This window comes from Saccharomyces cerevisiae, chromosome IX (assembly GCF_000146045.2).
Source record: "Saccharomyces cerevisiae S288C chromosome IX, complete sequence".
NCBI classification, from domain to species: Eukaryota; Fungi; Ascomycota; class Saccharomycetes; order Saccharomycetales; family Saccharomycetaceae; genus Saccharomyces; species Saccharomyces cerevisiae.
The window spans coordinates 230,268-251,917 of NC_001141.2; the positions used below are offsets into that span (position 1 = coordinate 230,268).

Consider the following 21,650-nt stretch of genomic DNA (forward strand, 5'->3'; position numbering starts at 1 on the left):
TTTCTTAGTGGAAAAACTTCTTCATCTTTTCCAACCAAGAAATATACTCGTTATTCTCTTTGAACTCGGAATATGCACTAATGAAAGAGGCTAGCTCTTCATTGACACCTCTACTTTCCAAATAAGCTTCCAGAGATTCTTGTAGTTCTTCGTCCAAGTTTGAAAAAGGTGGGCCATGGTATACCAATTCTCTTGTTATTTCGGCCTCAGCAGACTGATTCAAAGCAGCATCAACTGAGGGGTATGGAGTAGCACTATCAACATAAAATGAACCTTCCTGTAAATTCATTAGTAATTCAAATGAGACTGCAGGTTCGCTTGCGCTTTCTTTAGAAATAACAACATTAACGTTGGCAAAGTTGTCTGATAAAGCATCAAAATCATCCTCATTAATGCCGTCTTCATTTTGCTCGGTATTTTCATCCATTGCGTTGTTGTAAGGCAGATTAGCAATCTGAGCTACGTCAAAAAAAACATGAACTGTTTCGCCTGATTCGGTTCTTCTAACTATTTCAGCTTCATTCTTACCGGGTGTCTCTACTAATGAGAACTTATATTTGTTCAAAAAGTCATTAAATGAGTCTAACGACGTTGACTCTGGTAACGTTTCCTTCTCAATTTTCAATTCAGATTGCAAAATATCACCTACTCTTTGGGTCTCTTGGTTCCTCATGATTGCAGCGGGTGTGAAACATCTCTTAGAGTTAGCAACAGTAAAAACTCTCCACGATGATTTTACTACGGCTGGCTTGGGCGTAGTCAAAATGCTTCTAGTGACGGCACGGTTAACGCTTCTTAAGAACATTATTTGTTATTTGTTAGTATATGTGATAGTTTATGTATCTTTGGTAAATGAAGTTAACCTTTACTAAAATAATGTGTTAACAAAATCGATCCCTATCAACTAAAATGCTCCGGATTGTTGTGCTAAATATCCAATTCGCGTTGGTTTTATTTTACTGGAAAATTGAAGCACCGCCGGGTATTGGTAAAAAGTGTATAACAGGAATCGCAATAGTAATATAAAATAATTTAACAACATTCATTCGCTCTTCCACCCACTTCTTAATCTTAATACATGATACGATTACTCTTTTTGAAGTTTTGAGGTTTTTGCTTTATAATTATGCAAAAAAAATTGTTTACGTAGCTGTACAACCTACATAGAAATATGAATTATATTATGAAGGGTTCGATGATGAGGAAATAAAAAGGACAAGATGAACGTCAAAAAAAAATAGTCGGGGACATAACCGATACAAATATGTGTATACTTGAGAACTTCTTAATCAGCGTTACGACGAGCAACCTTTTTGGCCAATCTTTTACCAGTACCAAAGATCTTCTTGTCTCTGTTCTTCTTTTGCTTTCTTTGTTGTCTGGAAGCCTTTTCAACCTTTTCAGCCAAACCGTATCTGACTAATCTGTAAGTTGGTTCGAACTTCTTAGCTTCGGCAACAGAGTTGTAGACCAAACCGAAACCAACAGATTTACCACCACCAAATTGGGTTCTGAAACCGAAAACGGAGACAGCGTCCTTTTCAGCCTTGTAGACTTCAGCTAATTTTTCACGTAATTCATCCTTGGAGACATTAGCTCTGTTTGGGTGCAAGACGTCAACAACGAATTGCTTTCTGGCCAACAATGGGTTGGAGATAACCTTTCTGGTACGAATAGTGACAGCGTCAGACTATAAAAAATAAAATGAATGGAAGCAAAGCTCACCAGTCATTTTTAGCAGAATACGTTAGTAATCTAAACAGAACAATTAATCAGAAAAATAATCCAGAAACATTACAGCAGTACTTTTTTTTTTATTCTTTCCAACCCTGGGAATTTGTTCTCGCTGATCTTACGTTACTGAGGAATACACAGAATAAATATTAGCATTATTGCAATTCTTGTGTTTTAGCCGTAAAGTCCTTTAACCAATTTGTATTTTAAACTTGTGGCACCAAACGTATCACTAGATCTTTTTTGTTGGAAATTTCTCCCGTGATTGTATTGTATTTATACAGCCACCCATAATGCTATAACCGGAATAGAGCTTACTTGCAGTCTGTTTCAATTTCTGCTGGTTCAGTACAAGTTCGACATACCATTTTTATTGATCTTCTGTAGGTACCTTAGCGTTTGCAGTGAGCTTCGAATAAGATGGCTTAAGAAAAACAACTAGCTTACGCCATTGTCTCATCACTACAACTGTTTAGCTACTAACTTGCTTGACATCCAAAGAGCAGGCCAATCACTAGAGAATGTCTGGGATCACTCAGATGGGTACACACAAGGCAGTGGATGTGGTTGTTACCGCCACGACTAGGGTCACTCTCTACCGTGAATTTCGAAATTTCGCGAACTGAGTGCGCCAGCTAGCCATTGCTACCAAGCTAACAAAAGGATCAGGCTGCCCAAACGGACGTAGACTCACTGGGCTCCGTCTAGAGAATGACACGAAACCTCACTCGTTGTTTCCTTCCGAGTGATTAACTAGACGGGAATACTGCCTGGAAATTTTTTCGGAAGAGAAAGTTTCGAATTTTAGTTATTCAGTTTCCCGAAAAAGGAATAAAATATGTACAGATGTAGTTGATCAAAAAAAAGTCTATGGACATCATTCCTACTGAAGGCACAGCTAGTACCTTATTTATTGCTGATGCTTTAGCAGATTTAATCAACTGTCAACAGCAGTGATATTCATAAGATTGTTAAATAATAACAATACACGAATGAAGGGAAAACTATACTATGTTATATGTAATCAGTGAACTTTTTTTTTTTCTTGTATATCGTTATTGCTTTTCGAATTCTAATACAAACCGCCTCATCAAAGTAGGTTCGCGATCCACACCGTTGGCCTCCATGTTACGGCGGTATTCATGTAACATTTCCGTAGCCTGTTGTACGATCTTCTTTCTTTCTGAGCTACTCACATCTTTCCTACACTTCAATATTCCTACCAGTAAATCTATGCGCGAGTCCCAGTATACTTCAAGATACTTTTGCCAAATATCTAATATGCTATCTATCGGCTCACAGCTTAGGTCCATGAAGAACTCCATTACAGTAAAATTTTGTGTAATTAGCGTATCCTTGCTTTCATTACCATCCAGCACCTTGACAAAGAGCTGATAAAAAATTTCAAAATCCCTCTTCATCGCCTCTAAAAACTTATTGTTTTTGTTTTTGAATGAATGCTCGAACGATAAAGCAGTCAAAAATTTTATAATTGTCTCACCAATAACATTGTCTATGAAGTTCACGAACAGCACAGAATTCATCTGAGGTTTGATATCCAAAAGATATTCATCTAGTGTGTCCGCAATTTGCTGCGCTTGGCTCCCCATATACCATGTCTTGCTAAAAATCTCTTGGTAGGGTTTTCTCAGATCATCGAACATCAATGTGATTAGGCCTAAAGAACTGCACTGAGCAACTTCAGCAAAACCATCTAAAGTGCCCTCCAAGTGATTTGTAATTTGCTTCTCATAAACTTTAGAAACCAGTTTACCATACTTGGATGAAATGGCAACGGCATAGTCCGCAGCTTTCATTTGGTCGTTTGATACAGCAATTAAGTATTCCACCAAACCTCCTGGACACTCATCTTCAGGAGTTATACTCTCTGGATCTATATCATACTTGTGATTGTAATTGATTTGCTTTTTGATTTCTTCACTTATTTTAGAAATCCAGTTTTTTTGCCTCTTTGTTAGTAGATCACTGAACCTTTCAACCACACCCACAAGTATTTTGGCCTGATTAGTACCTGCAGCCACTTCCACTTGCTGTGTAAACATTTGAAAACAAGTCTTAGTACCATCAAGAAAAAGCAATCCATCTGAATCAGAATGTGGCGGGGTACTTCTTTCCAAGAATACATCAAATTCTGCTTTTTCTAAATTACCTATCCACTCGGTCATTTTAACCACTATCAAATTCAAATAGTCTTTAAATAGTGTTTCCTTTTCTTTATCGCCGATGACAGATTTGACTTCGCTTTTGGTAAATCCAAAATCTTGCTTAAGTGTATCTTGAAACGTCTTATCGAATGCAAGAATATCAAGAATAATAATGGTCTCGGGTTCGGACTCCACGAGATCCGTAATTAATGAATGCAATTCCTTATAGTATTGGTCAAAGTATACTTCAAATATGTTCCAATGTGGTGGACAGCAGTTGGCAATATGTTCCTTTACAATAATCAATTCGTTGAAAATCCAATCCATGTTATCAAGAACATCAAATTTTTGATCACCAACGTATTTTTCTCTCATTTCACCAAACATTTCAGAAATGGAATTATTTATACCATTTATTAGAAAATGCTTGTAACCTCGAGGTGCTGTTCTTGTTGAGATGGTACCGCTCATTATTTCTTGGTATAATCCCTTGTTTGTCGGATATTCTATAACTTTGGGTGTCTCATCTTGTAACCTTGCGGTGTTTTTGCTATTTGGAAGTTTTTTAATTGAGGATTTTTCTATTTCAATTTCTTTCTTCTTGATTATATTTCTGATAGCTTCAATTCTCAAATCTTCCCTTTCTTCTAGGTCATAAATTTTAAAAAGTCGAATTGCTAAAGATATTTGCTCAGCTCTGGCCATTTCTACAATATCGTAAGTTAAGCCGTCCAGCAATTTATCAAATTTTGATATTATTCCGGATAATCTTGAAAACAATTTCATGACTGTACGTTGTGCATCTTCAGTTGCTTCTTTAGCCATAACAACAACCTGCTCTTGAAAGTCGCGTGCTGAAGTTAATAGGAAATGAATTTCCAAAAGATGGGGACAACCAGTTTCCAGGGCATCTTCCGCTAATTCCGCCACTAATAGTCTTTCTATATGCTCCATTAGTGCAACAAAGTTATATATTCGATCATAAATCGATGATGTCGTATTGACCGTTTCATAAAGTTTTGTGGCTCGGAAAAGTATATCATAACGATTAATTGCAAATCGATTATCATTACCCAATTTATTAACTTCATTGATTTGTTGTTTGATTGAAGTGACCGAATTTTTGGACAGATTCAGTAGTTTGAGGGATTCTTCGACTTCGCCATAGTATTTGTCTGATTCTTTATTCAATTGGTATTCTACAACGGATTTTTCTTTTAGCAACTGTTCCTTAATATCTCGTACCCTTTCAAGTGATAGATCTCCCTTTATTAAATCACAAACTTGCTGCAAGGGATCTGAAGACATCTTAGTAACTAGATACTTGATAATATCTCTGCTCTCGGCCCAATTTTACTTCTTTTCCTGCTTCCCTACGGGTGTTCTTAAGGTGCACTAGTTGCTAGAGTTTACAGTATGTTTTCTTATTTTCCGATCCCCAAAGCTCGGCAAGATTAAGAAAAAAAGGCTAGCTGTACATAAGATTAATAACATCGTATTAATGAATCTATCACTTCCAGGCCCATTCTATGTATAGTATGTAAATATGTATTTAGATTATGATACGCCTGGTTCAGGCTTTTGCCACATTCCGTTCGGCCACTGTAAAACTCCTGCATTCGTATAGTCACCTCTATTCGTTGGAGACCGTACAGAGGCACGAGCCACTCTTAAATACAAGTCTATTGTCCCGTTAGAGGCATCAAGAGCATCGTCCATCATTTGAGCAAGTGCTGGATTCTCCATCCGAAGAACATCGATACTCACAGTCTCATTCTTGCCTACGTACACTTCCACATCGTTCAAAAGTAATGAAAAACCGTCGATGTTTCCTATTTGATCAATTACTGGATCAGTTGCATTTAGATGCCACGACAGAGAATGGTTTTGATCGTCGTTAAAATCCAGTATAGGTGGCTTCAAAGAAGCACCTGCTTCTCCTCTTAACAAGGCCGTATCTGTCTCAACTATGCTTGCAAAATCCCATCTTGCTACACCAGACAGAATTAACCCGACTAAAATTCCTTGGAACAGATATGCAGATGATCCTCTCGTGGCACAGCCTGGAACCAGTATAGAACCTAAGATGTAGTGATGTATCCTCAAGTTCAGTCCCGGCAAAGATCCCAAAGCTATTAATCCGCCAATGAAACAAATGTATATTTTAAAATACTTTTTGAATCTTCCTGATTTCCAGAGTGAATAAGCCTGTATAACTGCGCATGTAAGAATAGTGGCTGCAATAGATCCCACAGCAGTCAGTGCTCCAGCCTGCTCTTTCAAATCCGTCGTCGTAAGTCTATCAACAGGTAATCGGTCAAATGTGACATTATTTGAGATTCCCAACCAAAATGTGGGGTACCAAAGTATTACTTTTGCTATGGGCGATCCATTTTCTAGTGTTCTTTTCACCGCACTCTTCCAAACGACGTATAAAACAAAGCATAAAGGTAAAAGTCTTTGAAATCCCACACTGAAAAGCTCATACACGCTAGCTGGGTCATGTGCATCCGTTAGTAATGGAGGGTCTAGAGATAATACAAGAGTCCAATAGCCCACTATCGTGTTTATCCAGTACCCGTAAATACTGTCATACAAATAAAATATTGGCAGTCCAAAAAGCATATTCAATGCGACCACAGCTGCTCGAGGATCATAACAGCCCGACAGGATACCGCCTTGTATATCTCTGAATGAATATGAACCGGGAAAAAATGAATTGAATGCTACTGAAAACCCAGTGTTATACATTCCTTTTTTTGATGGAAAAGAATTTTGGGCCCCTTGCATAGAAACTTTGGTACAGCCACCGTAAAATGGTGAGATAACACCTGCATGTACTGCAGAGGCGCATGGAAACGAGTCACTTCTATAAGGGTAGGACACGACCATCGGGTCTTCTTCGCTAAACAGGGCACCTCCGCCAATTTCATACCCTGTATATTTGACTCTCCTATTCCCTACGGCAATGGCGGAGTATGTCCATCCACCTCTATCACACAGTGCTGGACATCTGATCATGTATTCTTTATTATCAAGTGGACCGCAGTTTTTAGCATTTAAACCACATTCGTTATTGGTACCCTCCCAGTTCAAGTAGGAATTGCAACTTAAAGACAATATAGGAATCTTTTCTGAGCCATCATTTGGATGGAAGTATGGCGGCTTGATAAGATAGGGGTATATGAGAGAATAAAAAATGCGCATCCAAAAGCAGCAGTACACAATCAGTAGCAACAGTCGTATCAACTTACTTGGTATTTTAGTTTTGAATGTAGTCTGCGGAAAATCATCTATCTTCTTCAGCCATCCCCAACGTTTAGGAAAGCTAGGCGGTTCGTCACTTGGCTCAACAGGGCCATTCCAAACTCTTTCAATAAACTTTTGTATAGGATGTTTCCTTTTTAATAGTAACCATTTTGACTTACTGTTTTCTCTCCCTTCTTCATCAAGCATACTTTCCATGTCTGTATTGGAAAAGTTCTGCAGTTGTATAGACTCAGTCACACGGTGCTGTCCATCGCAATCACTTGAAACGCCAGGGTCTGTGGCTTCCCACGTTGTGTTAGCATTATCATCAAAATGCACACCCATTCAATTCAATGCTAAATGGTCTATCTCTCACAAGTCTAATACTGGTTGAATTGTGCCTTAGTTATTTATATAATTGAATGTATTTTGCGATTTTACACTCTTTACGGTATTTAGCTGTTTTCTTCTACACCCCAGAGTAATTTTTTTGCGACGGTAAATCTGGAAAATAATCATAGAATACAATGAGAAAGAATGTAAAAGAAATAATTTTATTAGCGTACATGATTGTGTATATGTTTTGTTTAAAAAAGTTTATTTAAAAAAGGTCTTAATACATACTAACGAAAAGAAACCGCTCCAAGTTAGATAAGGAAAGGGAAAAATGCCACCAGAAAGAATCAACCGGAACATGACTCACAAGCTTCTGGAGTAGGAGCAGTACAAGCAATCACCTTTTCATTGTAAATGTCACATTTCTTCTCGTCGGAATCTTCTTTTATTGTTTCCGTTGGAACTGCTGGGGCAACACTATCTTCCAATTTCACATTTGACATGGCACTCGACACCGATGATTGTTCGGATGGAACTGGAGATGCATCCTTCTCATTATCTGAGCTTTCGGTAAGCGCAGATGCCGCCTTTTGTTCAGAGAATTTTGTACCCTTTGGAACATAAACTGGACGATCCAATTCTGAGACGGAAGCAATATGTGTAGCGGCTTGATCGGCAACCTCTTGATCAATGGTAAATTGAATAGCAGCGGAGGCGGCTTGCGTTCTTAAGTAGTACATACCAGTTTTTAAACCCTTCTTCCAACCGTAGAAATGCATACTAGTAATCTTACCCATTGATGGTGCTTGCAAGAAAAGATTCAAGGAATGAGACTGATCGATGTAGATGGCACGATCAGCAGCCATATTGATAATGGTCTTTTGAGAGATTTCCCAGACGGTTTTGTATAATTCCTTCAATTCTTGTGGCACATTTGGTAAGCCTTGAATAGAACCATTTTGTGTAATTAGATATTGTTTCATACTATCATCCCAAATACCCAGGTCGACTAAATCACGTAGTAAATATGGATTAACAACTTGGAATTCACCAGACAGGACACGACGAGAGTACATGTTTGAGGTCACTGGTTCGAAGCATTCATTATAACCAAGAATTTGGGAAGTTGAGGCGGTTGGCATTGGTGCCATAGTCAAAGAGTTTCTTAACCCATGTTTAACAATGTCCTTTCTTAAGGTTTCCCAATCCCACATGCCAAATGGTTTAGCGTTCCACATATCGAATTGTAAAATACCCTTAGAAGCTGGAGAACCTTCAAAAGTAGAATATTTACCTTCTTTTTGGGCCAATTCACAGGAGGCTTCAAGAGTAGCATGGTAAATAGTTTCGAAGATTTGTTTGTTTAGAGTTTGAGCTTCTTCCGATTCAAAGGGTAGACGCAACATCATATAAGTATCGGCCAAACCCTGGACACCAAGAGCAATAGGTCTATGCTTCATATTTGAATTTCTAGCCTCGGGAACTGGATAGTAATTACGGTCGATAACTCTGTTCAAGTTGTGAGTAATGACTTTAGCAATCTCGTGTAATCTCTCGAAATTATAGCTTGCAGTTTTACCATCTTCTGAAACCTCAACGAATGCTGGTAGGGCAATAGAAGCTAAATTACAAACTGCAGTTTCATCCGGGGAGGAATATTCGACGATTTCACAACATAAATTAGATGATTTGATAGTACCTAAGTTCTGTTGGTTTGTCTTCCTGTTACATGCGTCCTTATAAACCATGAAAGGTGTACCTGTTTCTGTCTGTGCTTGCAAAATGGCATACCACAACTTTTGGGCTTTAATTGTTTTACCACGACCTTCTCTTTCGTAACGAGTATATAGTTCTTCAAATTCATCACCCCACACATCATCTAAACCTGGGGCAGCACTGGGCGAAAACAAAGTCCAAGGCCCATCCTCTTGAACACGTTTCATGAAAAGATCAGGGATCCATAGAGCAGGGAACAAATCTCTTGCACGAATTTCTTCCTTACCATGTGTTTTTCTGATATCGACAAAGTCGAAGATATCTGCATGCCATGGCTCCAAGAAAAGGGCGAAAGCACCAGGTCTCTTGTTACCACCCTGGTCCACATAACGGGCAGTATTATTGAAAACACGAATCATAGGAATCAACCCGTTTGAAGTACCGTTGGTACCAGCGATATAAGAACCTGTGGAACGGATGTTGTTGATATGAAGACCAACACCACCTGCAGTTTTGGAAATCATAGCACATTCTTTCAAAGTATCATAAATACCTTCGATAGAGTCATCCTTCATGGCAATTAAGAAACATGAAGACATTTGAGGATGTGGCGTACCAGCGTTGAATAAAGTTGGGGAAGCGTGAGTGAAGTATCTTAACGACATCAAATTATAAGTCTTCAGCACAGATTCGATATCGCTACCATGGATACCTAGCGCCACACGCATTACCAAATGCTGAGGACGTTCTGCCACTTCACCGTTCAGTCTTAGCAAGTACGAACGCTCCAGTGTCTTGAATCCGAAATACGTATACTGGAAATCCCTATCGTACACGATGGCCGAGTTCAAAGTATCTTTGTTTTCCATGACAATGTTGTAAATTTCGTCCGAAATCATAGGAGCATGCTTTCCAGTAGCTGGGTTAATCCAGTCGTGTAAATCCTCAATAACTTTGGAGAATTGCTTTGTGGTTTGCTTATGTAAGTTAGAGATGGCGATTCTAGCGGCTAGAGTGGCATAATCAGGGTGCACAGTGGTCATGTATGCACATGTTTCAGCTGCAAGATTGTCCAGCTCAACGGTAGTAACACCGGAGTACACACCAGAAATAATACGTTGGGTTACCTTAACAGCATCAATACGGTTTGGGTCTAAACCGTATGACAAACGGGTGATACGGGAGGTAATTTTATCGAATTGAACGGGCTCTTTGCGGCCGTCTCTTTTAATAACGTACATTTGTGTGGGAGTATTTGATTTATTGCTGCTGCTATTCTTGCTTGTCATATTTATTTCAACTTGGATATGAGATGAGAGAAAGGCAAGGAAGAAGGCAAAAGAAGGCAAAATAGCAGTGCGTTTATATACGTTTTGCAGCAGAACACGAAACAATATAAAGAACGCTGACACGAAAAACGAAACGCGTCAGCATCTCACAATACAGTATTACGATTTAACAATAGACTATTGTTTTTTTCCCATCTTGTCGTTTGGTCCTCGCCATGGCAACCGGGTTTTTGCCCCTTTGAGCAGCGCCTAGGTGTCGTTGCTGCGACAACCACGAAAAAAAAAAAAAAAAAAAAACAAAAGAACAACGGCACGCAATGTTGCTGTGACAACCGTAGGCAGATAACTTGGCTTTTTTTACTACTTTAGGAAAATTAGCAGCCAAGAACGAGGGCTTGCTCTGCTACCTAGTTCAAACTGAAACAAGCCTTCACTTTCTTTTCTTTTCTTTTTTTTTTTATCTAACAACTGAAGATTAAATGATAAATGTTTACGCGTGCGTGCGATTCATTCTTATGTATGTACGTATGTGCTGATTTTTTATGTGCTTGTTACCTTCTCTTGTTTCTTAAGAAGAAACTAGCCACGGCCACAGCGCCGGCTAGTACGCCTCCAGCGACGACAACACCCTTGAGTGTTTCCTTCTGGATCTTATCCTCTACCATACTCTTCAAAGCGCCCACCTGCTTGTTATTACGCTCATGCTCAAATAAAGTGTCTACATATCTCTTCGCCATAGAGTATTCACCGAGTTTGTAGCAACCTATGGTCAGATAATATAGGCATTCTCGTCTACGGGACTCGGCCTCTTTGTAAATGTCTGTGAGGATTTTCACACCAAGCCTTTCGTCATTCACGTCAGTGGATTTGATCAGCCCCCATGCGTAGTTAAACCTTGACTGTATGGTAGCGGTGGGCCCCCCCTCGGAGACGACTTGCTGGCGCAGAATCTCCAGCTGCTGCGGATAGAGTGGTTCGTATGCGTCCTTAAGAGTTGGCCAAAAATCTACTTTGGTCATACTTATGTTGTATGGCTGTGCTCTGATCTGTGCTTCTATGTGCCGTTTTTACGCAAGGTATATGATAACTTCTGTGCAGAATAGTGGCAATGGCAGCTTTGCTTTGAAAGGGGTCCAGCCTAGCCCGCTTGCGGTGTTCCGGCATAAATGCGCAAAAAGATTGGTTCATGAAAAGAAGTGAAAAAAAATCGATGAGCTCAGCTCTTAAGAACGGTATTATGGAACGAACTCAACCCGAAAAGGTAGTACAGATGCAGGGCACGGCAGATTTGAGCACTTCGAAACTTGGTACGAAAAAATACTGGGATGAACTGTATGCCCTGGAGCTGGAGAATTTCAGGCGGAATCCGCAGGATACCGGGGACTGTTGGTTTAGCGATAGCGATGCTGAACAAAAGATGATTGATTTTCTGGTAGATAACATTGGTGCGTACAGAATTTCTGAGAATGCTTCTGTTGTAGACCTCGGTACAGGTAATGGACACATGTTATTTGAACTGCATCAAACGGAATTCCAAGGGAAACTGGTCGGGATAGACTATTCTGAGGAAAGCGTCAAACTCGCTAGTAATATAGCCGAGGCCACCGGTGTTGACAATTTCATCAGTTTCCAGCAAGCAGACATCTTTAGTGGTGACTGGAAGCCGGGAAAGTATGACATTGTGTTGGATAAAGGGACCCTAGATGCCATTTCATTGAGTGGCATGAAGATCAACGGTAAACTTGATGTAGTCGATGTATACGCCGGAGTAGTGGAAAGGATTTTGAAAAAAGACGGTATTTTCTTGATCACTTCTTGTAATTTCACACAAGATGAACTAGTAAAGATCATAGAGACTGATAATTTGAAAATGTGGAAAACAATAAAATACCCTGTTTTCCAATTTGGCGGGGTCCAGGGTGCGACCATATGTAGTGTAGCATTTGTTAAACAAAACTGATTTGTTTTTATCTTTGATTTATTTTTAACGTTATTTCTCTTTACTTATTTAGGAACGGATTTAACTATAATGTTATACAATTCATCCGTGGTTTCCTTCTTACCAGTCTTTATGGCGTACTGTGCAGGATCACCGTTATCATCTACTGCTAGTAATCTTATGAATTTTTCGCTTTGCAAAGAACCTGTAAATCCTTTTTGCACAGTGAACCCCTTGACCAGTTGGATGTTTAAAATGACTTTTAAGATACCACGAGACCTCATAACAATACGCGTCTTCTCGACGTCGTCCTTACTTTTATTGATTTTGATGATACCAACACCTCTTTCCTTCCAGCCTTCTTTTATGTTGGAAAGTTGGTACAGCTTCGCATTGACTTGATATATGCACTCCTCAGACTCTTCACCAGACTTGACTTCCTGTTTCTGCAATTTGAGGGGTTTTGGTTTGTCTTTTGTATCTTCTGAGGCATTCGCTAGTTGTTCAGATCCACTATGGACTTTATCTTTGTCAACATCAGTAGCTTTCTTTTCACTTTCAGAGTTATTTTCTGTTTTGTTTTTCAGTATGTTGAAGCCGCTGCCAAATGATAAACCTGAACCAAATGCAAATGGCTTCTTTGTTTTGCTGTCAGAGGCTGGTAAACTTTCAGTACTGGTAGTTGCATCTCCATCTTTCGTGTCCTTTTTGGCAACACCAAACCCAGTTCCAAATTTAGATGCGGCACCAAACACGAATTTATCCTCCTTTTTGTCATCTTCCACAATACCAGATTCTACGGTCTTTCCGTCGTCAACCTTGATCTTCTTATGCGATGGTTCTTGGTCTTTTTTACCTTCCTCCTTTTTCTCCTCATCATTTTTATTGGGTGCTTCTGATTTGTCACTCGTTTCTTCCGCTTGTTCATCCTGATCTTTTTCCCTCGGTCTCTTAGGAGTTCCATCTAGTTTATCGATAGGATTTTCAACTGCAGTTTGTTTCACCTCAGAATTTTCCCTGGCTGCATTGCCACCATTGGTCTCACTCATGCTCTCAAAGTTTATGCGTACTTGTTTTGTGCAAATTGATTTGTTGACATTTTGGTTTGAGTAGCAACTGAGCTTTTTAAAATCCAGGCATTTATATCTTCAACCTCGCCAAACAATGTCAATTTTTTTAAAAAAAAACTCAATACCTACATCACCGCGAAATGCCTGAAGTAAAAGCATATAACAAACGCGACCCTTAAAATTACGTATATATATGTATATTTCTTTATACTAAGTTTTACTGGGCAGAGTATCATACAGTTCTTCTATCCGATATATAATGAACGATAGGTGTGACACCACTGACTTGAGTAATTCTTTCCAGCCACGCAAGCAAGACACCCCCTTGTTTCTGGCCCTGAGGTACGGACATTCCTTTGTAGAGATACTTTACCAGCACGTCCCTCTGAGAATCACTCAAATTTTTGATTACATTACCAATATCGGCTTGCCTGACTTGTGTCAATGCTTCAAGGACGCTCTTAAAATATTGCTCCTTTGTTGGAGCATCTGCACTGTATGGAGGATCGGTTGTGAGTAATTGAACGGCTCCCAAAGAGTCACCACTTGTGGCAAGCGAGCGCAATTGATTCATTCGAGGTTGTAATTCTTGTAATGTGACAGTAGTTTCGTATGGTGGTACCAGATCGGCAGCGGTTAGTCTGCCACTCTCTGGATCAAATGCATCGATGTCAATTCTCCTCCAATCGGCTTCCATTGCTTGATCGTTCGCGTGTGTTGTGTTGAGTCTTCTCTGGTCTCCTTTGCTATAGTATCTTGTGTTAAATGCGGGCTGTTTTTCTCTTATTTTGTTATAGGGGCAAAGTCTGAGAAAGGGAAAAAAGTATCCAAATTAACTGATGTGCGGGTAATCATAGACAACAAGTAGCAGAGTTTAAGTATTACTTATATTCAATAGTCGGGCGCTTCTTTGGGAGCTGGTTGAGACTCTCGAGTCCGTGAGTTTCTAGATTTATATACAGAAGTAACAGCAGCAGTAGGAGTGGCGGCGGAGAGCAATGGCCTGTTTCCACGGTACCTCGCGTCCAATGTGGAACTGCCGTATCTATCAGCGCTATATGCGGAGGAAGAAGTTTCCCTGCGTGGCAGCCTGGGAGCATAATTTCTTTCGGCGGGATTTGATGTACTTGCGCTTGCAAACCTTCCTGGAAGCCTGCTGTCTCTGTTGGAATAGCCTCTGCCTCCTAGGCCGCCGCCCAATCTTCTTGGCTTGAAATATTTAACGGTTCTGCCTCTTTCTATGTCGACTATGCAGATTCTGTCTTTGATTTGGATACCTCTGTGTACTCCAATCTCCTTGAATGCCATTTTACTACTTATTGGGTCTTTGAAAACTATGAAGGCGTAGCCTTTACTCTTCTGGGTTATCTTGTCCTTGACTATCCTAATTTTTTCGATCTCGCCAAACTTAACAAAATACTTTTGCAGTTCAATTTCGTCAAGATCGTATGGTAGCCTCCCAATAAATATCGTTCTGTAGGGATCTGTGTCCTTGATATGAGGGTCAACGTTAGGATTCCAATTTTGTAGTCTCCGGTCTAACAATTGAGCATTTTTGATCTTGGAAAGTTTGATGTCTTCGTATCTTTGGAGATGGTTGTTTGGAGATCCTTCAGGAAACTCCTCCATATAGTGCTTCAAAGAGGTTGATAGTAAGTTTGCAACGCCAGTGATATTTGGATTTGTTTGTCTCTTCGCATATGGGTAATCGGTTGGTCTTTTGTAAGATAAAGGTGGCCTTGGCTTGAAAAGTCTCGACACGTCGTCTGGATACTTGGATAGATTATAATTCATCAAGGTTGAGGTGCCGATTACTTTTTTAAGGTTTCCTTTCGACAGTCGATGACCGTGCTGTGTGTCATTATCTTGCAGTTCTTTTTTTCTTCAGATGCGTTAATTTCCTACGAAGGGCGCATACAATGGTGCTGATGGGATTTATGAGCAAAACAAGTAGGCGAGCAAGACATGAACGAAATTGTAATGAAGCGTACTTCCTTTTCCCTACAACCTTAAAAAGGTCTCACTGATATATCCATTCGCAATAATGACAAGATTTTTGCATGGGACTTCTTTTTTTCTTTTGAATAAGTCGCGTTATAAGGACAAAACATTAAAAAAAAATATGTATTGATTCACTGATTTATATATACAGAAGTAAGTACCGGGGTACCTAAATATACGCATAAAAGTCTCTTTCTTTTTTTTTTTTTTTTTTTTAGCTTCCTACATTTCGTTAATAATATTATATAGATTATATTTATATTTAAGAAAAGTAATATCAGCATATTATGAATAGACAAAAAAGTCTAAGGTCAAGATTTATTAAATGTTAGATTATTAAGATTACAATTAACAACATTTGTTGTTACTTCATAAAATTTCGTTACTTCATAAAAGAACTACAGTCCCCCACTTCTAAATGAGTGGTTGTAGGGGTTCATATACCTCCCATACTGTTGGAATAAAAATCAACTATCATCTACTAACTAGTATTTACGTTACTAGTATATTATCATATACGGTGTTAGAAGATGACGCAAATGATGAGAAATAGTCATCTAAATTAGTGGAAGCTGAAACGCAAGGATTGATAATGTAATAGGATCAATGAATATTAACATATAAAATGATGATAATAATATTTATAGAATTGTGTAGAATTGCAGATTCCCTTTTATGGATTCCTAAATCCTCGAGGAGAACTTCTAGTACATTCTACATACCTAATATTATTGCCTTATTAAAAATGGAATCCCAACAATTATCTCAAAATTCACCAACTCTTCACATACATACCTGCGGTAGCAAGATAGGTACACTTTTTCTACGTTTCACGAAGGTAGCGATAGGTACCTCACTCATTGTAGGTGCGGGGGTAGCGATGGAGGTTTCTGTACCATTACCACCACAGCCACTATACTCACGTAGTGAAGTCCCTAGCGTGGAATTGTGTGGTATCGTTGCTATCTGTCGTTCGCCACCCTCGGTATATCCAACGTGCAGGCCAATATCACTCTCTAAGAAAATCGTATCAGGATTGGTACGGACAAACTCTTCATAGCCTACGTCGAAATCAAATTCTGCTAAAGCTGTGACTGTAGTTAAACCTAAAACCGCGATTATTGCTTGAAAAACTGTGGAGAAATTCATGATGGACGGTCACGTTCAGGGTCTGAGAAAACCACTCATTCCTATGTCCCATGTGGTTGGTTGCAATTTGCTGCTATATATACGACTTGGCTGTAGAGAGATCTACGTAGGATGTGTCCACTATCAAGGGGGGTTTACCAACGTTATCTTCTATTTTAAGTGCTCAAATGAAGGTTGCATTATATCCCTGGCAGTTTTCCCGGCAATTTTGCCGGCCGCTTATAATAGTCATGGTGAAAGGATTGTTGCTTGTTGTGGTTGCAACATGACAGTTGCCTACTAACTAAATAATAATCAAAGTCAGTTTCTCAACAATGGAAAACCTGTTGTGACCTTATCGAAGTAACAACATCGTATAATAATTAATCTGGAAAAAATACCATAGTTACTGCCGATACAGGTCTACGTGACTTACTGACAAACAGACTGAGTGACTACGAGTCCAGAAATTTAGTATACCATATTGTCGCTTCTTCTTATAGCCCAGCTCCAGGTCTGGATACGGTTCTGTATAACTCGTTAAGGTTTAAGTGTCCGGCAATTTTTTTGAAGTTTCATTTCTTCACTCGATGACCAAGCCGTGTGCCATCTTTTCGTTTTCTTTTTTTTCAATGTGTTTAATTATCTACAAAGAGGGCACACACAATAGAGCTGATGAGAACCCATGAGCGAAACAAGTAGAAAAGCAAGACGTAAACGGAATCATGGTGGTGTGTACATTTCTCTTTTTTTATTACACCAAGAAAGCTTAATTGGTACGTATTGTTCGTGATAGTAGCATGAATCTAGCGTGGAATTCTTTTATTTAAGGTCGCGTTGTGACGACAAAACATTAAAAAAACCACATGTGTTGATTTGTAGACTTGTATACACTCCAGTAAGAAGGTGCACACCAAAATACATGCGCATATAAATTATTTTATATAGCATGCTATATTTCGTAAATTCATAAAATTTCGTTAATTCATAAAAACAGCTCCCCAAACTTAGATGAGTGGCTGCAAGGGTTCTGTCTTGTAATCAACATCTACCATTGCGCCATCGTGTTTACATACAACTTCGACAGACACCTTGAATTTCTTGGCGTTCAACTCCGTTTCTTCGCCATAATTCCAAACAATCCGGTCAAAGGATTCCTGCTTTTTCTTATCGTGGAATTTCAATTCTGGCTTGTTGATAGCGGTTTTGATGTCCTTTAGCAGGTGCTTCTCAACATGCTGGTGTAAATGGCGAACAAACTTCTTAGAGTGCGAATTGGCAGTCTCTTTGATCTTTTCCGGATCATCATGCGCATCATGCAGGACAAAGGGTGGATAGTACTTCAGTTGGCAATGGACATGGTCGAACTCTTGATCTTCCGTCTCACCCTTTAAATATGTTTCAAAATCATGCAAATCCTCAAAAACCTTTAAGGACTCACCACTTTTTGTAGTGATGGTGGACATCTTAGGACCCTTTGCTTTCTTATCCTTTTTCGTCATTCTTATTATTTAAAATACTTTGTTATATACTGTACGTTGTTTCGTTTGCACTTAATCGTGTTTCGACAGATAGGTGAATCAAGATCTACCTTTACGCGAAAGATACGAAGAATTGAGAAGGAGGTGCAAGGGAAAAGGGCAATAGAGGATTGGGACAGCCGATGCTTATATACGGACGATTGCCAACCGCCGAAAAGGTTCAAGCCAAGAACAAAAAGTAGAGAGAATACCCCAACAATAGCATTTGATGGCTAAACGGCAGTGCCCGTTAATACTATTCAAATTATACCCCGCATTAATAATTCCTGTCCCTTTAGTCTCGTCCTTCAGCCGTATAGCCGCAAAACTTCGTTCAATGATTTCATGCCATCATTACACCGCGAGTCGTGGGTGCATTGTAGTTTATTACGAAAAGTATCTACAATACTTGCTTAAATAACCTACATTGTTTTAGGCACTATGGCCGAGTGGTTAAGGCGACAGACTTGAAATCTGTTGGGCTCTGCCCGCGCTGGTTCAAATCCTGCTGGTGTCGTTATTTTTTTATTTTTATTTTTTTTTTATCGCTTACTGATTATCAGATATCTTCGACAGCCTCACACAGATTGGTGATCACGCACCCATAATCATTTCTTCGGGCATGCTCCTATTAGCCACGGTTCGCAGAATAATCTGCGCGATGTTATTCACCAAGACCGTGGAGTCTCCTTTTCGGTGGGATCCGCTTATATCCGTATGCGTCGGTTGCTTTCTCGGGGAAAGGAAAAGGAGAAAGCCCGGATAACACGACACAAGAGTCATTCGTTATGCACGGACACAGGGAATCGTGCGGAGCCGGGGATAAGAGGCCGTGCTAATTTCCGCGGAACATCGGAATGCAGTGGACAAGTGCCCTGAGAACAAGCGGCGGGCGGGTAGCTGCCACGGAATAGGCGCCACGTTTCCGTGGGTGACTATGACTTTTGATCGATTCCATGTTGTTTTGCCCTGAATTCTGCGCCCCTCGGAGAAGTTTCTTTTCTTTTTTATCTCTTTTTCATCTCTGACCTTCGTTTCCTTTCATATAGACTACGCAGCAGAATCATGGCAGGAGCTATTAGCTGAGTGGGCAGATTACGTTTGCGCACTGTGCATTGTGACAGATTATATTTGCTTCGCTTCTCCCTCTTACTTCTTCAGCATAAGTGTAAGCCATATGTTCCCTGAAATCTTTCTACCGTCGTCTTCTCTTTTTTTTTTTTTTACTATAAATCAATGTGCTCTCTTCCATGATTCTTGCCTTTTGGATCTTCGGTACTTGTGTGGGTGAGAATGGTGTTATTGAGTCAATTCAGGTCAGCTTGGTTCAGTTCTAATCTAGCCCTTTCCCTACTATACAAATACTACTAGCCTTTTTTTTTCTCTCTCTTTCTCTATACCACTACCTCTTCCTCTTCCTTTTTTTTCTCTTCTTTTTCTATTGTCCCCATCGCATCTTAGCATAAACGCATCCGCATTCCCTTCCTACATTTTTCTTTTCTACTAGTTATAGCTTTAAAACCTTCTTTATTCTCTTTCTACCTATTCTTCTTCGTTGCTTATATCCTATACACATATGAACGGTCCTCCAACATTCACTCAATATAGAATAAATAAGTTTTCTGGGAATGGAGCAACTCATAAGATTAGAGAATTACTCAATTTTAATGATGAAAAGAAATGGAAACAGTTTTCGAGCAGAAGGCTGGAGCTGATAGACAAATTCCAACTAAGTCAATATAAGGCAAGCGAACAAGATCAAAACATAAAGCAGATTGCTACAATATTAAGAACGGAGTTTGGATACCCTGTAAGCTGCTCTAAGGAATTCGAAAAGTTAGTCACTGCTGCTGTGCAATCAGTGAGAAGGAATAGAAAACGATCAAAAAAACGCTACGCTCTCAGCATAGCCAATGGCAGTGGCGGCAATGTCAACAACAGCATCTCGTCAAATTCTACTTCTGACGACGAGATCTCTCCGTCGATCTACCAGCGCTCCAATTCGGACTTCCTGCCTAGTTCTAATTATGCTGCAGATTTCCAGTTTTCAAACAAGTTCCAGCCTCTCATGAGTCACCAGAGTCATAACGGAACCATTTTTCCAACCGTGGGCACCCAAAATGACTCATCTCCATCGGTTACTTCGACCCAACAAAAGTATAACGATATAGTCACCATGCTAGTGCACGATCTTGTTACGAATGTCGTACCCCTATCAGAACAAGCTCTCAAGGACCCATATACTGGGCCAAACCTGTCACATTTTGCTACGTCTTCACTCAGCCAGCAACCTAACATTACCACAAACATCCCGATAGATTCTACCGTGCCATTTTTCCTGAGGGAAAAGTTACTCCTACAAATCCAAAGATCAAGAACTTGTCAGGACATTTCGCAGGCTGCAGGATCCATTGATATATACGCAAATCTGGAGATTTTGGGTGAAATGTCAATCCGAATGTCTATTGCATTCGTTATCGAACGATTTTTCTCCAACTTGGTCTCTTCTTCAATGAAGTATATCACTGCCAAGACGTGCTCTCCTGAAAATCTGGCTTTGTTGTCTCAAAGACTGTTCGGTGCCGCTACAAGACATAACTTATCTCATTTCCCCGCGGCTCAGGTACAACTAAGGCTACTGTATTTGGTCATAGGTGGTATTGTCAAGGATTTTGGCTTCGACCCCACGCTTTACCCTTTAAGTGAAATCATACATCATATTGTGATGGTTCAGTATCCTTTGGCTAGTTCCTGTGCGTCAGAACCACCATCATCTTCACCTAACAAGAGGGTTAAGAGAAGCCCTCCTGTCGTTTCAAGTGACGTTATGTTGAATAATAATAACACTCTATCGAATAGAGCTACACTTTTAACTACGCTACCAATGAAGCCTCAATCGGCCAATAAAGATGTTAATCGCAGAGTGATCATTAGATTTAATGATCGCGAGCAAGCCTTTACTTTCCACCAGTTGAGCAATGGACCACCCACGGTGTCTGAAGTTTTGGAAAACTGTAAAAATTTATTTAATATTATCAACAAGAACAAGAATTTTGGTATTTTCCATAACGATAACCTCTTGAACGATGAAAGTTTGGCAAAGTTATTTGATTCCTTTTCCACGAGCGAGATTCATCTCGTAATTAAGGACATTTCCACCATTCCACTACAAGATGCAAAAATACCAGTGCCCATTACGTTGCCCAAAATGTCATGCATAGGTGAAAACCCCTCTATGCCTTCTATTCCATTGGTACCACAAGAAAAAGATGATCCAAAAAAATCAAGCTTAACTGCCTTTGATAACATCCTTAATAGGATCTCTAAATCGCCAATGAATGAAGAAAATAGCAACACTACTTTAAACACTGGCACCTCCACCTCCAACACAAATAATAATGACCACAACGAGTCTGTGCCAGCGCCATACGTTACAAAGAACAAAAATTCTTTTCAAAATGGCAATTTACCACAGCCGGTTTTCCAGCCTTTACTTTGATAAA

General features: G+C 39.7%; 14 protein-coding genes and 1 non-coding gene across 15 annotated transcripts, besides 4 other annotated features; 4 read left to right on the forward strand and 11 right to left on the reverse strand.

Annotated features, from left to right (window-relative positions):
- Positions 1 to 4: 4 nt before the first annotated feature.
- On the reverse strand, positions 5 to 805 carry MAM33 (Mam33p; the record flags this gene model as incomplete). The annotated part of the gene is made up of 1 exon (NM_001179420.1): positions 5 to 805. One exon carries the CDS (start codon positions 803 to 805, stop codon positions 5 to 7), a length of 801 nt encoding a protein of 266 aa, NP_012194.1.
- A 480-nt stretch (positions 806 to 1,285) lies between these two features.
- On the reverse strand, positions 1,286 to 2,102 carry RPS24B (40S ribosomal protein eS24 RPS24B; the record flags this gene model as incomplete). Its single annotated transcript, NM_001179419.1, has 2 exons — positions 1,286 to 1,690; positions 2,100 to 2,102. The coding sequence occupies 2 exons, from the start codon at positions 2,100 to 2,102 to the stop codon at positions 1,286 to 1,288; spliced, it is 408 nt and encodes a 135-aa protein (NP_012195.1).
- Positions 2,103 to 2,789: 687 nt separating this feature from the next.
- Positions 2,790 to 5,207, reverse strand: SEC6 (SNARE-binding exocyst subunit SEC6; the record flags this gene model as incomplete). Its single annotated transcript, NM_001179418.1, has 1 exon — positions 2,790 to 5,207. The coding sequence occupies one exon, from the start codon at positions 5,205 to 5,207 to the stop codon at positions 2,790 to 2,792; it is 2,418 nt and encodes an 805-aa protein (NP_012196.1).
- Positions 5,208 to 5,456: 249 nt separating this feature from the next.
- YIL067C (uncharacterized protein) lies at positions 5,457 to 7,493 on the reverse strand (the record flags this gene model as incomplete). Its single annotated transcript, NM_001179417.1, has 1 exon — positions 5,457 to 7,493. The coding sequence occupies one exon, from the start codon at positions 7,491 to 7,493 to the stop codon at positions 5,457 to 5,459; it is 2,037 nt and encodes a 678-aa protein (NP_012197.1).
- A 338-nt stretch (positions 7,494 to 7,831) lies between these two features.
- RNR3 (ribonucleotide-diphosphate reductase subunit RNR3) lies at positions 7,832 to 10,441 on the reverse strand (the record flags this gene model as incomplete). Its single annotated transcript, NM_001179416.3, has 1 exon — positions 7,832 to 10,441. The coding sequence occupies one exon, from the start codon at positions 10,439 to 10,441 to the stop codon at positions 7,832 to 7,834; it is 2,610 nt and encodes an 869-aa protein (NP_012198.3).
- Positions 10,442 to 11,040: 599 nt separating this feature from the next.
- On the reverse strand, positions 11,041 to 11,508 carry FIS1 (Fis1p; the record flags this gene model as incomplete). Its single annotated transcript, NM_001179415.3, has 1 exon — positions 11,041 to 11,508. The coding sequence occupies one exon, from the start codon at positions 11,506 to 11,508 to the stop codon at positions 11,041 to 11,043; it is 468 nt and encodes a 155-aa protein (NP_012199.3).
- A 251-nt stretch (positions 11,509 to 11,759) lies between these two features.
- Positions 11,760 to 12,449, forward strand: EFM4 (Efm4p; the record flags this gene model as incomplete). The annotated part of the gene is made up of 1 exon (NM_001179414.2): positions 11,760 to 12,449. One exon carries the CDS (start codon positions 11,760 to 11,762, stop codon positions 12,447 to 12,449), a length of 690 nt encoding a protein of 229 aa, NP_012200.2.
- A 44-nt stretch (positions 12,450 to 12,493) lies between these two features.
- On the reverse strand, positions 12,494 to 13,477 carry YRB2 (Yrb2p; the record flags this gene model as incomplete). Its single annotated transcript, NM_001179413.1, has 1 exon — positions 12,494 to 13,477. The coding sequence occupies one exon, from the start codon at positions 13,475 to 13,477 to the stop codon at positions 12,494 to 12,496; it is 984 nt and encodes a 327-aa protein (NP_012201.1).
- Positions 13,478 to 13,730: 253 nt separating this feature from the next.
- On the reverse strand, positions 13,731 to 14,195 carry ARC15 (Arc15p; the record flags this gene model as incomplete). The annotated part of the gene is made up of 1 exon (NM_001179412.1): positions 13,731 to 14,195. One exon carries the CDS (start codon positions 14,193 to 14,195, stop codon positions 13,731 to 13,733), a length of 465 nt encoding a protein of 154 aa, NP_012202.1.
- A 194-nt stretch (positions 14,196 to 14,389) lies between these two features.
- SNP1 (U1 snRNP complex subunit SNP1) lies at positions 14,390 to 15,292 on the reverse strand (the record flags this gene model as incomplete). Its single annotated transcript, NM_001179411.1, has 1 exon — positions 14,390 to 15,292. The coding sequence occupies one exon, from the start codon at positions 15,290 to 15,292 to the stop codon at positions 14,390 to 14,392; it is 903 nt and encodes a 300-aa protein (NP_012203.1).
- A 196-nt stretch (positions 15,293 to 15,488) lies between these two features.
- Positions 15,489 to 15,658: an origin of replication (ARS923; Autonomously Replicating Sequence).
- A 294-nt stretch (positions 15,659 to 15,952) lies between these two features.
- Positions 15,953 to 16,285: a long terminal repeat (Ty2 LTR).
- On the forward strand, positions 16,125 to 16,559 carry YIL060W (uncharacterized protein; the record flags this gene model as incomplete). Its single annotated transcript, NM_001179410.3, has 1 exon — positions 16,125 to 16,559. One exon carries the CDS (start codon positions 16,125 to 16,127, stop codon positions 16,557 to 16,559), a length of 435 nt encoding a protein of 144 aa, NP_012204.3.
- Positions 16,283 to 16,648, reverse strand: YIL059C (uncharacterized protein; the record flags this gene model as incomplete). The annotated part of the gene is made up of 1 exon (NM_001431140.1): positions 16,283 to 16,648. One exon carries the CDS (start codon positions 16,646 to 16,648, stop codon positions 16,283 to 16,285), a length of 366 nt encoding a protein of 121 aa, NP_001418069.1.
- Positions 16,649 to 17,437: 789 nt separating this feature from the next.
- Positions 17,438 to 17,493: an origin of replication (ARS914; Autonomously Replicating Sequence).
- A 141-nt stretch (positions 17,494 to 17,634) lies between these two features.
- On the reverse strand, positions 17,635 to 18,129 carry RGI2 (Rgi2p; the record flags this gene model as incomplete). Its single annotated transcript, NM_001179407.3, has 1 exon — positions 17,635 to 18,129. The coding sequence occupies one exon, from the start codon at positions 18,127 to 18,129 to the stop codon at positions 17,635 to 17,637; it is 495 nt and encodes a 164-aa protein (NP_012207.3).
- Positions 18,129 to 18,583: an origin of replication (ARS915; Putative replication origin; identified in multiple array studies, not yet confirmed by plasmid-based assay).
- Positions 18,583 to 18,664, forward strand: SUP17. Its single transcript has one exon. It is a non-coding gene; the product is annotated as a tRNA-Ser (tRNA).
- Positions 18,665 to 19,723: 1,059 nt separating this feature from the next.
- VHR1 (Vhr1p) lies at positions 19,724 to 21,646 on the forward strand (the record flags this gene model as incomplete). The annotated part of the gene is made up of 1 exon (NM_001179406.1): positions 19,724 to 21,646. One exon carries the CDS (start codon positions 19,724 to 19,726, stop codon positions 21,644 to 21,646), a length of 1,923 nt encoding a protein of 640 aa, NP_012208.1.
- Positions 21,647 to 21,650: the final 4 nt, after the last annotated feature.